This window comes from Sturnira hondurensis, unplaced genomic scaffold, assembly GCF_014824575.4.
Source record: "Sturnira hondurensis isolate 20B ecotype Veracruz unplaced genomic scaffold, ASM1482457v3 Scaffold0020642, whole genome shotgun sequence".
Classification (NCBI taxonomy): Eukaryota; Metazoa; Chordata; class Mammalia; order Chiroptera; family Phyllostomidae; genus Sturnira; species Sturnira hondurensis.
The window spans coordinates 5,048,331-5,061,257 of record NW_028093273.1 but is presented as its reverse complement, the minus strand read 5'-3'; the positions used below and the strand labels follow the sequence as shown (position 1 = coordinate 5,061,257).

General features: G+C 43.1%; 1 protein-coding gene across 1 annotated transcript in view; it reads left to right on the top strand.

Annotated features, from left to right (window-relative positions):
* The first annotated feature begins 92 nt into the window (after positions 1-92).
* OSTF1 (osteoclast stimulating factor 1) overlaps positions 93-12,927 on the top strand; it is a 50,611-nt gene continuing 37,776 nt past the window's right edge. Inside the window, exon 1 of the mRNA XM_037030352.1 lies at positions 93-326. Coding sequence (XP_036886247.1) covers positions 293-326 — 34 coding nt within the window. The 5' untranslated portion in view covers positions 93-292. The remainder of the gene's footprint in view (positions 327-12,927) is intronic.

Here is a 12,927-nt window from a genome sequence, read left to right as displayed (position 1 = left end):
TGCCAGCCAAGGAGCCAATTAGCACTCGGCGAGGCTGCGGCCACTTCCTTGTCCTCTCCTGCGAGCTCCCGGGACGGCTCGGCCGGCCGCGGGGCGGGGCGGGGCGGGGACTGCGCGGAGGCTCTCTGCCTGCGTCCGCGGGTCGGAGCAAAGGGTGGGTGCAGGTCCTTGAAGGCGCGCCGCTGCAGACCCTACGTAAAAGAAACTTTGGGGCGCCGGGAGTGTTGGCCGGCGGGGCGTTCGGTTGGCTTTTCGTTCGTGGTCTTTAGTATCAGCTGCACCAGGAAGCGAGATGTCGAAGCCTCCACCCAAACCGGTCAAACCAGGTAAGGGAGGTGCTTATTGAGTCCCCTGACCGCCTCGGTGCCCTGCGCTTCCTCTGCCACTTGGCAGGGCAGAACTGGCACGTACCGGCCCCAAGCCTCGCTTTTGAGATCCACCCTACCGGGATGGGAGTTGTTAGCTTTGTTGCGTTCTCTGAAGGGGAGGGATCGGTTTGGATAGCAAGAGGATTTCGAGGATTTTTTAAAAACTGTATTTTTCAAGAGGAGTCGCTCTCGGTTTTCAACGTTGACAGTCTCCAACTTTCAGGCGGGTGTGATGGCTACGTCCCATTGAAGCTTTCCTGATAGACAGGGCCATTGATCTCCCTTTATAAAAACAATTAAATAAATATCTTGAAATGGTCTTGTGGCCACTTCCCTTTTATTTTTTTTTCAGTGTATGTCACTGTCAAGTTAGAGTTCTTGACCGGCCACAGCGAACGGGAAGTGCGCTGCTTGCAGGGCGGGGTGGGTGAGCGAGACTCCTTTGGGACTTTTGAGAGGAACAGCGTTTGAAATTGACTTCGAGATCCTGGGAAAAACATTTAGAAGACTCTGTACTCGGGTTCATGACGGGAACAATCTAAGCTGCGGCAATCTCAGCTATTACTATTCGGAAGTGTCACTTTATCATGCAGTACAAGTCCTTTGCCTCCGCTCTCCCAGTGAATTTGGCCTGCTAAACGAGAGAGGGCGAGATAACTAAGTTCCCCAAAGTCGTTCTCTTGGCCCATAGTCCTGGTTTATTTTTGTCTCTATTCTTAGAATATTTTCTGCGGTAGGGAGAAAAGAGATTTTTTAGAAGGAAATGATGTATTTCAGCTCAATACTGTATAACAAACTCCTACATTCATTTGGTAGGTAATTACAGGAAACATAAGAAATGGGAAATAAATAGCTCTGACATACTGTCAGTTTTTTTCTCTAAATCTCTTGTAACTTTATTGTAGCACAGGCTGAAATTTATCCATTTACATTACATTTCAAAGTAACCCAGGTCGCAAGGCATAGAGTTTCAGTGATTAATTTCTTTTTATTATTTTTCTGAACTTTGGTCAAGCACTACAACTTGCATGATTATTCAGTTTTTTTTCTTTGCCCTCCTACATGGCTAGTTTTAAGTCATTTTATTTGGAAATTACATACATACATATGAAATAGTGATTCACTGAAGGCTTAAATTTTGGTGGGCTTGTGTGGAGGGACTTGGGCTCTGCTCTGAGCAAAGATGGGGCTTGGCTCGAATTGGGCCTTGTAGTTCTTTAGATGTGGAATCTGAGGAGGAATTTGCATTTTAAGTAAATATGGAGGAGGTGGCAGATTTCTAAACTCAGATGTAAATCAGGACCTCAAGCATCTAACAAAGCAGAGTTGTCCTTTTATAGCGGAACAAAGTACTGTACTTAATGTTAAAGAATGTCCTGAGAAACTATTCATGAGGATTTGTTTCTTTCTAGACATTGTATGTCTTTGTCGTAGCTGGAGGGACATCCACAGCTATGTGTGTGCACAAGTGTGTACATAAGTACTAATGCACAAACAGGTGTGGTTTAGGAATCAGTGTTAACAGTCGGGAATAAACTCCCAGGAACCATTTTTGTTGTCTAACACTAATGCTTTCTCCTCTTTAGTAAACCAGAATGCAAATGGTTGAAAATGACTGCTGTTTAGAGAGAGCTTGAACTCCACACTCATTTATAAATGACGTCCAAACTCAAATAAGGGCATCATAGAAATTGGTCTGTTAGTTTCTAATGTACAGTTCAGTCAGACTTGAAACTTTGTGTGGCCTGGCTTAATTGAAAACAGAACTGTCCTATTATGGTACTGGCCCACATTTACTCTGTGCCAGGCACTGATCTAATCACCTTGAATGTTTTAACTCATTTACTCCTTACAACAACTCTATGAGCTAAGTACCATTATTGTTTCCATTGCACAGCTGGGAGAATGAAGGCAGATCACGGAAAGATTAAGTAACTTGCTCAAGGTCAGTAGCTGGATGAGGAGAAGCAAGCAGGATTAGAACCCAGGTAGTCTGGCTCCAGTGTCGGGCTCTTAACTGTAATGCTATTCTGCCGTACAAGTGCACCATTCATAGAATGGTCATGTGTATTTTAGAGTCTGTGGCCAGGAAGTGGAAAGGAAAGTGCCTCTGGTACTCCATCAGACTTTCTTGTTGCAAATGTGCATAAAAGTCATCCCCCTGGTTGGTGGCAGCAAGGAGAGGTACTGAGCTTTAACTCTCTTGTCCTGCAGGTAAGCTACATGGGTGAAAATATCTGAAGCAAGCTTGGACTTGAGGATGGGGAGGTGTATTTAATTTTTGGTTTCTTGGTTTATTTATACTCTACCTCACCCCAAATGAGAGTGAGAAAAAGAGAGAGCAGGGAGGGGAGAGCGGTAAGAGGAAACCAGTGGAAAAGTTAACTTTCAGATCTTGCAGCTTTTCAAATCCTGTAGATTTGGCTGTCAGCTTCAAGCAGAGAGGTAAGCGATCAATTACAAGATTCCTAGTATTCATAAAATTAAAATGCATTGCGTACTCTGAGAGGAGTTGCTTTAATGGCACTGAGACCTGAGATTAACTCCTCCCCATGGTTCTCTTAAAGTGTTGGGGTGGACTGGACATCTCTAGGAGACACACAAGGTGGTCCCTGTAGCTTCCTGCAAAGCAAGATGCTGGCAGAACAGCATGGCCCAGTTCATGGGCAGTGCTGAAGGGAGGGCAGCTGGGCAAGGGAGGACGTATTGGAAGGTTTTAGTAGCAAGGGACGTTAAGGTATAATGCTGGCTAATGTATTGGGTTGGCCAAAAGTTCATTCTGTTTTTAAGTTATAATAAAAGACACATGTTTTCACTTTTACCAATAACTTTATTGAACAACATAGTCACTGTTTTGTTCCACTACCTTCTGCCATCTGTCAGGCAATTCCATCTTCCCAAAACTTTCAATTTTGGGACAAAATTTGAACTTTATTGAACAACACAGTCACTGTTTTTGTTCCACTACCTTCTGCATCTTTCACAATTCAATCTTCCCAAAACTTTTTATCTTTTGGAGCAAAGAACTATTCCAGGTGCTTTTTGCAGTCTTCCAGAGAATTGAAATTTTTTCCATTAAGAGAAGTCTGTAATGCTTGAAATAAATGGAAATCTGAAGACATAGTCACATATTGAAATAAATATTCAATATTCACAATGTCTGGTGAATATGGTGCATGAATCAGAACTTCCCAGCCAAGCTGTAACAGTTTTTGCCTGGTCATGAAAGAGATATGTGGTCTTGTGTTATCCTAATGGAAGAGTGTGCATTTTCTGTTGACTAATTCTGGACGCTTTTTGTCCAGTGCTGCTTTCAGTTGGTCTAATTGGGAGCAGTACTTGTTGAAATTAATTGTTTCATCTTCCAGAAGGAGCTCATAATAAAGGACTCCCTTCCAACCCCACCATACACATAACATCACCTTCTTTGGATGAAGACCAGCCTTTGGTGTGGTTGGTGGTGGTTGGTGGTGGTTCACGTTGCTTGCCCCATCTCTTCTGTTTGCCATTATTGTAAAGTATCCATTTCTCATTGTCCATCACAATTTGTTTGAAAAACTGAATGTTTTAATTACATTTAAGGAGAGAATCACATGTAGAAATACGGTCAAGAAGGTTTTTTTCCACTTAATATGGAACCCAAACATCAAAGTGATTAACATAACCAAGCAAGTAATTTTCAACACTTGATTTGGGTATTTTGAGTATGTCAGCTGTCTCCCACGTAGTACTACGTTGATTGTTCGCAAGCAATGTATCTGTTGAGTCGCTATCACCTTCAACTGGTCTGCCTGACTGTGGAGATCATTCAGTGAGAAATCTCCAGCACGAAGCTTCACGAATCACTTTTGACACATTCGATCAGTCACAGCACCTTCATATAGCACAGAAGTCTTTTTTTGCATTTCAGTTGTGTTTTTACATTTCTTGAAATAACGAAGCATATTATACCCAAAATACTGCCTATTTTCTTCCATGTTCAGTTTTAAAATGGTTACACAAAAATTCACCAATTTTGAGGTGTGTGTTTTTTTAAATGCATTCCCAACACAGTCTAACAAAATTGCTTCAGATGACATTAAAGACAACAAAGAGCTACTAGAGACATCTTACAGAAAAAAACCCCGAACAAACCTTTTGGCCAACCCAATATGTATTGGGGTGATTGGCAATACCTCTGAAGTGGACCGTTTTGGAAGGAGACCGGCCAGACAAGGGCTGGTCGTGTCTGGCCGGCTGCTTGTGGGGAAGTCCTGCCACTTAATTTCTTTTTGCAATTCCTTAATTTCCTTCCTGAGGTTATGCCAGGGGTCACCTTGTTTGGGATTTTGTCCACAATCTAAATTCTTTTGCTAAAAACACTTCTTAAAACATGTAGCTTATATTTTATGCCCTGTGCTATACACTGGAGTTCCAAAGAACGATGAAATAGGTTTTCATTCATGAGGGTCTTGAGTCTAATGGGGGAGATTTATGTATCTACAGATTAATTTTAGATTGTTTCACATCTACAGTTGGATGACTGATCTTGTCCATTTTGTTTAAAAAGTGGTAGTTAAAAATGAAAGTGATATTTTTATGATAGAAAATGTAGAAAATACAGTACAGGAAAATAATGAGTATGCAACTAAAAGTATAAAAACCATCTCTGCTTATCATCTGATGATAACCACTGTTTTTTTTCTCAGATTTTTCTTCTTCAAATCCATTTTATTCAAAAAAGAAAATATAAACAGTTACAGTCCCCCCACCCCACTGCTGAACCGTGTCAGTTTCCGTTTTAAGTGCCTTGCTGTTAGTTGACATGCTCACTGTTTCCTGCAGTCTCTACAATATCTCCTATGCTCTGCTTGAAAAATCAGTTCTACCACATTGTAACCTTTCCTTGTTTACTGCTTCCCCCCAGCCCCACTCTAAGGTCACCTTTGGCTCCTCAAGGTCTGTTCTCAAAACTCTCCCTTCTGATTGTCAGATGTGTCACCATGGTACTCCATCTGCTGGAAGGCGGCACAGATTTGTGGTTCAGCTCATCCTTTAGGGGACCCTCCTTTCTACTGAACCAGCCCAGCCTCTCCATTTTATACCATGTAGCCCTTCTGTAGCTTTTAGCCACCCTCTGAAGCCTTGCAATTAGATTTGGGTGAGCCTGTCTGGCTTTTCGGAGTGTAGAAAACACCTTATGTTTGCACAAAGGCTTTTTTTTAAAAGGAGACTTAATTCTGAGTCTTATGTAAAATGGGCCAAAGGATATGTTGAATGAGATGTGGACGAGAATCACTGCATTTGAATCGGGGGTGATGACCCTCCGATGTAGCTGGAAGCCTGGTGTCTGACCTTGACCAGTTCTTCTAAATGGCTTATTGATTTTGATGGTGGAAGTAAAGGAGCATAAATATTTCACATGTTGTGTAAATAATTCCTGGGACTTTGAAGAAGCAAATGTCAATGTTTTGGGTTCTTTTGTATACTCAGTAAAAATGGCTTCCAAAACGGCACACATACGCTGCCTGTCTAACACCTTTGATAGGTCGTGTTCATTCAGAGTGGTCTGAGCTTTTCTGTGTAGTTTTTCCCTCTTAGTAAATGCATTAGTCAGAGGTGCTCCATTTATAAAGTTTGAGAAACATCTTGAAAATTACTGGATGATGATGGTGATGGTTAACATTTATTTAGCCTTAAGTGTTAGGAGCTGTGCCAAGAATTCTAAATGCTTTATCTCATTGGATTATTTAACCTCCCTGAAAGGTAGATTCTAATATCCCCATTTAATAAGTGAAGTAGGACTTCGAGGTTAAGAAAACTACCTGAGGTCTCAAAGCTAGGAAGTGGTTAGTTTGACCTAGGAATGGAGCACATTTTGCCCAGAGAAGCCTGTGGTGGTTCTGTTAGTTGGACGGGCTTGTGTTGGGCTGCCTTTATCCACTATGCAATGGTGTTTTTTGCATTTACTTTGTATAACTCCCCTCTCTCTATAGATCTATATGAGACTATTAGATACTTTTTGAGAGGAGAGTAATCTTTTATTTCTTTGTAACTGCATAGCAACTCAACTTTTTATGCATGACAGATACATAAAAAGTCTTGATACACAATCAAGTCTTTGGAAGAAGGTGAGGGAGACTGCAGTCAGTCGGGTACATCTTGTAGCTTCACTAGGAAGTAGCACAGGCCAGGGGCACTGTCTGTCAGCAATACTCTGGGAAATAGTGTTGTCGCCTCCCTTTTGTTTTTACATTCCCACTGCTTGACTTCAGTGGCACTAGTCACTAGCGTTTCTGACACATTTCTGTTAAGGGAAGAAAAGTCTTTTCCTTTAGCCTCTTAGGTTCTGTGTCTGGCTTCTGTGAATGAAACTGATATAGGAACAGATTGACAGGAGAAGAAGGCATACACATTTAATTGATGTTTTTAATTTTGTCTGTACAGGGGATATACAGAAAAGAAGCGAAAACCCAAAGGAGTGGTTACAATTGGAAGTTTACACATCATTTTAACAAAGGGTGATAAAGTGTGGAGAAGTGACTAGACAAAGAACAGGAGGCTTGGGTTTCAAGAGGAGTGAATTGTGGGAAGGTAAATATACAGGGAAAGTAATGGAAGATAAGGGTTATTTTAGTGAGGTTTGTTTATACAGACTCATCTGGGTGCCATTTCCCTCTCCAGTGGGAAGGGCTGTTTTCTTCTTTCTGGTGTGGGGGACATGTCGGGAGGGCACCTTCACAAGGGGAGTTTATGCCCTGCTTTTAGGAAGGTGGGGGAGGACAAAGACTTCTTCCCGTGTCTGCTTTTTCTCAATTGCCTTCAGCTCAAGGTAACCCTGGTGCCAAAGTGGCATACTTTGGGGGGGCAGATTTTCACCCCCTTTACCTCATACCTCATGTCCAATGAAAACCGTTGCCAGATTTGCCCTCCCTTGCTTAATGCCCAGGGGAGAACAGTACATCAGAAAGACAGAGAGGTGGAGAGAGAGACAGACAGACAGACACACTCTTCCAGTGGGCTGATGTGAGCTGTTAAATCAAGATTCAGTATGAATTTGTCGAACACATCTCAATAAAGCTGCAAGGTAAACACTCTCTATCAAACAAATAAAAGGATTTTAGGGGGAAATTTTCAGATATTAGTATAAAAGAGTTTCCTGTTTTTTTTTTGAATAACCACATGGTACTCTGTTGTATTTATTTAACCACACCCATATTAGTGAGCATTTAGATTGTTTCCACTCTTTTGTTTTAACCTTTGTAACAGCTTTGTTCCTTATCTGGTGAATGAATCCACAGGAGAAAGTCATGACAGTAGGGGATTGCTGTATTGTTTGAAGGCACATGCCTTGTCATTTTCACAGACATTTCCAAAATGCTCTCCAAAGAGGTGGTGCCAACTGACCTTCCCACCAGAAATGTGTGAGCTTGCCTTAAACAGAAAAATTACACCATGGCATAGGAGATATTATCAAAATGTGACCAGAGAGCTGGGAAGTACAAGGCAAGGGGCTTGAGGAAGCTGAGAACATGTCACAGAAGAGGGGAAATCGAAGCAGTGTCTTGAATGCTGAGTAAGAGTTTGGTAGGCAAAAAAAGGGGGAAGTCATTTTACTTGGGCAGAAGTGAATAACTCAGTATGTCCTCCCATCGATGTTCGCCTGACTGCACAAGGGCTGAGCGTCTCTCAGGAAGCCAGGGAGACGTACTGTGCACATGTGGAACTGTGGGCTGGAGAAATTTTTTTCCGAACTGAAGAGAAAGCCACTTGTCTGGTGTAACAGCCAATGGAAAACAAGAACTTGTTCCACACGGGAATTGAGAATTTAAATGTCAGCAGATCAGTCCTCTACAGATCTGTGTCAGTCAGGGTGTTAGCAATAGCTGGTGGCTGTGAAGTTTGCAGTCCTGGGTTAAAGAGGGTCACAGATTTAAATGACTTAAGCAAGTCACCCTTGGGACTACTGTACCCACCTCCTTTTTGCTCATTCTTGCCAATCATTTCCCACTTGATGTTTGAGCAACTGTAGAATTTTTAGAAAATCACATGGCAAATTCCTCAACTTACTCTTGGGGTAAGAGTTAGGGGAGAGTTTTGTATTTGTGCATTTTGATTAGCATGGGAATTTAAAGCTCATTAGCATCCTGTAGAATTTGATAAGTTACTTTCGTTTTATATTCCTGGGACCAAAGAATATGCTCAGTGTGGTTCTTTCCTAGTTTCAGTGCTCTTGCTTTCCATGGGGCCTGAATGCAATTCGAATTCAAATTAAGGACGACTCTAGGGACCAGCCCAGTTCATGCTGCCTCAGGGCCTTGAGCAGGATCTGAAGGCAGCTCTAGGGAGTTAGTCTTTCTGGCAGCCTGGCACTGCAGGGATTTTGCTTGGTTCTGAGAAACTTAAGGGTTCTATTTCAGGATTCCCTCCCCCATCTAGGGGAACAGGCTTCAATCAACTTACCTGCATAAGACAAAGAAATGACTTCCACTGGAGAGCGTTCTGGGGTGGCTGTGTCTCCTGTGAACTTCCTGACCCAGTCCATACTTGGGGGAAGGACACCTCCAATTTCAGTCTCTCTGAGCATGGGTGAGGGCGGCTAGGCTGAGAGAAGCCCCTTTAGCCTGTTGGCACAGTTAACGGATACTCAGACTCCAGATTGAGAAGTGTCCACAGAGTCGTATTTCCTTGTTTGAGAACCAGATTCCAAATGACTCTCTAAAATGTTGCCTACCTGGGTTTACAGGATTTTCTGCTTCCGGGGCCTGTTTCCATGAGTCAGTGCAAATTTGTCAACAAGTAGCCCTGGGAGGACTTAAACTGAAGAAGGTACTCTCACCAGTGTTTCAGGCAAGGAAGCTGCCTGTGAAATGTTACAACAGAAACCATCCCCTCCAAAGGTTCTTTTCTGAATGGTGTGCCAAGTTTGAGATTGTTTTCTGCCTTATTTTTTTGTTGGGGAGTAAATCCTTCTCTTCCATTCCTTTGCACCCAGGTTCTAAATCTAAGTTGCCCAAGCAGCTGCGGGGCAAGAAACGGGGCCTGCGTGAAATTGAAATGTGAAGTGGGAGTCACCACTTCTGGTGACTGGCCACATCCTCTTTTAGCGCACCTGTCCCAGCCACAGGGCTGCTTCTGTTCTTTGCCTAACGCCTTCCCACTCTTCAGGACTAATTATATACCCAAATACTGGGGCTCTAAAGGGTCCCTGGTATTTGACACTGGCTTGGTAGGAGCTCTGTTCTCCACTGTGGGTCCTGCCCACCTCCAGATTCTTGGTTGGTACTGGATCTCTCTGGTGTCTGGGTGTGTGTTGTGGCACTGCTTTGTTGACTGGCACTGGGATGGCAGCTGCTTGGTCTGCCCTGAACGCTTGTCATTGGCCTGAACACCTTTGGCTCACACACCTCTCTGCCTTTTGGATGTACCGTGACCCTAAGATTGGCCTGGGCCTGTGACGGCTGTTGGGTGGATTTCCCCTTAGGCACCCTTGCTTCCTCAGATGTAACCTAAGGCAGACCTGTGCATCATAGCCTATTGGTGTTTGAACTCTGTTTATGGCACCTCAGGGACCAGGGCCACACGCCCAGAGAGCCTTACAACAGTATCTCGTCAGGACTGGCCCAGCTGTCGTTGCTGACATCATTTGGAACTTGCTTTCCCCTTAATCTCAATTCCACAGGACTCTCAGAAGGAACTAACTCACTGCTTCATATCTGAGGAGCAAATTCACCTTCTGTGTTAAACCAGTCGTTGACTTAGCATAATCCCCTTTCCAAAGGTGCTTACATTAAAAAATAAGATAAGCTAAGACAATAAGACAAGCTTCCTGGAAGAAATTCCACTTTTTATTCAGTTGAACTACAGTAGTCCCCCTTATCCACGGTTTTGCTTTCCATGGTTTCAGTTACCCAAAGTCCGAAAACATTAAATGGAAAATTCTAGAAATAATCCATAAGTTGTTAATTGTGAATTGTTCTGAGTAACATGATGAAATCTCATGTTGTCTCCTACCTGATGTGAATCATCCCTTTTTCTGGTGTATCCCCCCGTGTGATACTACCCACCCATTAGTCACACGGTAGCCTTCTCAGTTACCAGCTCAACTGTCTCAGTATCACAGTGCTCTGTTCACGTAACCCTTATTTTACTTACTGATGGCCCCGAAGCACAAGAGTAAGGATGCACAAGAGTAATGATGCTGGCAATTTGGGTATGCCAAAGACCAGTGCTTCCTTTAAGTGAAAAGGTGTGTGTTTGTAGGAAAAAATAGTCTATATAGGGTTTGGTACTCAATGGTTTTAGGTATCCACTCGGGGTCTTGGAACATCGCCCCCATGGATAAGAAGGACTACTGTACTCTTTAGTTGGACTTTAGACATAAAAACGGGCTAATCAAGTGGATATTCTCGGGATTAGGCTTTGATTTGGAGGAAGAGGTAGAATATAGTGATGAGAAATGACCATTTGCTTTAGGGTGAAATGCTGGTCTCAATTTTTTAATTAACTTGCTAGATCGCCTTGATAAGTCCTAGAGCCCTCTAGGTCTGTTTCTTTACTTGATTCTAAATTTTCATTGCCTTAGACGGGTGTTTCAATGAACTCCCCAAATTTCTACATTCATCATGTGCTTCTTCTAGAACCCTGCGACATTTCTGATACCCATCTTCCTGTTGCTCCCAATGCTCAGTGTCATATGAGTGCAAACATGGGGAGGAATTAAATACCTCCCGGGCTTTTCTTAAGTCCAGATTTCCATGATAAGCAGGGTGAGAAGGGAAAGGTTGGGGAGAGGACATACTGTATTCATAATCAGGTCTGATCTGATTTCCCTTGGGCTCCGGCTGGGTAGGGCTGTGGTCGGGTTTTGGCCTGTGTTTGTGTTTTTGTTTGTGTCGCTGCCTAGAGGAAGAGGACACTGGGGTGGCGTGGCCCTGCAGAAACGTGTCTGGACCGTCCATGCACAGCCAAGGAGACCCTTGCCAAAGGTGGTCATTCAGGAATGGCCTGCAACATTGAGGACTTTTTATTTGGAAAATGTATATAGCTAATTATAACTCGGTAACATTAACTCCACAGAACTGAGATCTAAGAATGTATCTTTAGCTAGTATTTAGAAATTAAGTTTGTGCAAAATACTGTTCAGAATCTTTCTTTCTCTGACACTTTTTCCCTGTCTTTTTTGGAGGTAACAGTTTGAAGCTTTAAAAATTTCCTTATTTTATTCCAGGGAGGAAGGCTTTCAGGGCTTTTCTCTGGAAGAGGAACAGCCAATCTTCCTCTAAGAAAATTGCTCTCAGCCCACCCATTGCTCTGTCAGTTAACGTAGTTCTTACACAAGAAACCAAAAGCCTCTTTTTTCAAAAGAAAATAACATTTATATACTTACAGGGATCAGTACATAAAATTGTACTGACGGGTACAAGTTTTGTTGCAAAACTTTCGAACCTAAACCAAAAAAATCATGTTTGTAGTTCAAAACTATTATAGTGTCCTTGAGTATTAATTTTCCACTGAATGTGTTTAAGGCCCTAAAGAATTTCAATTGTCAGGACAGGTGCCGAGAGCAGACAGGTTGCTTATGCTGCTGGACAGTGGGTACCAAAGGAGGGCAAATCCCTAGTAATTCTTATGGAAGCCTGCGATCCAGACACCACTGCGTGTTGGTGGAAGGCCACTGCCCGAGAGAGCAGTCAGTTCCCCGTCTTCTGTCCCTGCAGGCAGAGAGGTTATTTCTCTGTCATCCCACCCACATCATAAACAGCAGATAGTTCTGCAGGCTCAAGGGTTTGGTGGGGGGCGGTGTTGGGAGGGGACCAGGGCTGTTCTTAGAAGTTTAAGGGCAAATTCTAATATCTCCGTCCCCTGTTTTTCTCTGCCTCATGACCCCATTTCATAAAGATAAATGATCTTCTGGGTGTCCATTAATGAAAAAGAGTTAAAATTCATGAGCAACTTGAAGCCCCAGGGATGGGTGTGAAAGGTGCCTTGGGCTTGGAGTAACTAAAGATGGTCACTGAATCCAGGTATGCGACCTTCAGCTCTGCCCAGGCCTTGAGTGGAAGGGGACATTTTCAAGAGAATGATCCTGTTACCCTATTTTAATTGCAGCTCCAGCCCCATTTTGTTTGACCTTTGTCATTCTCTAGGGAAATCCTAAGGACTTCTCTGTTATTCTTCAGGGACTTTATGCTCCTGGGCCACTGTTCCCTTTTCAAAAGCCGATCTGGTGTGGAAAATCCCTGAACATTTCTTTGACCTTTTCTGGGAGTTGCTTGGACTCTGTGGGAGAGGAACCAATTCTCCACCATTGTCAAGGTTTTTCTGGCTGGTCTAATAGTCAAATAGACAGGAGACAGATTAGCAAGAGAAGAGAACCAAATTTAGTACCTACAGATGTGTGGAAACTCCACATACGTAAGAGAGTCAGACCTCACATGTAGGGGAGTTTATGTAGAAAGAGGGATTGAGGTAGAAAGAGGGATTCTGAGTTAGAGATCAGGTAAGGTGCCTTTGGGGCTTCAAAGGGTCATTGCAGGATGATAAGAAGGACATGTTTAGAACATAAAAGTTTGCCCTG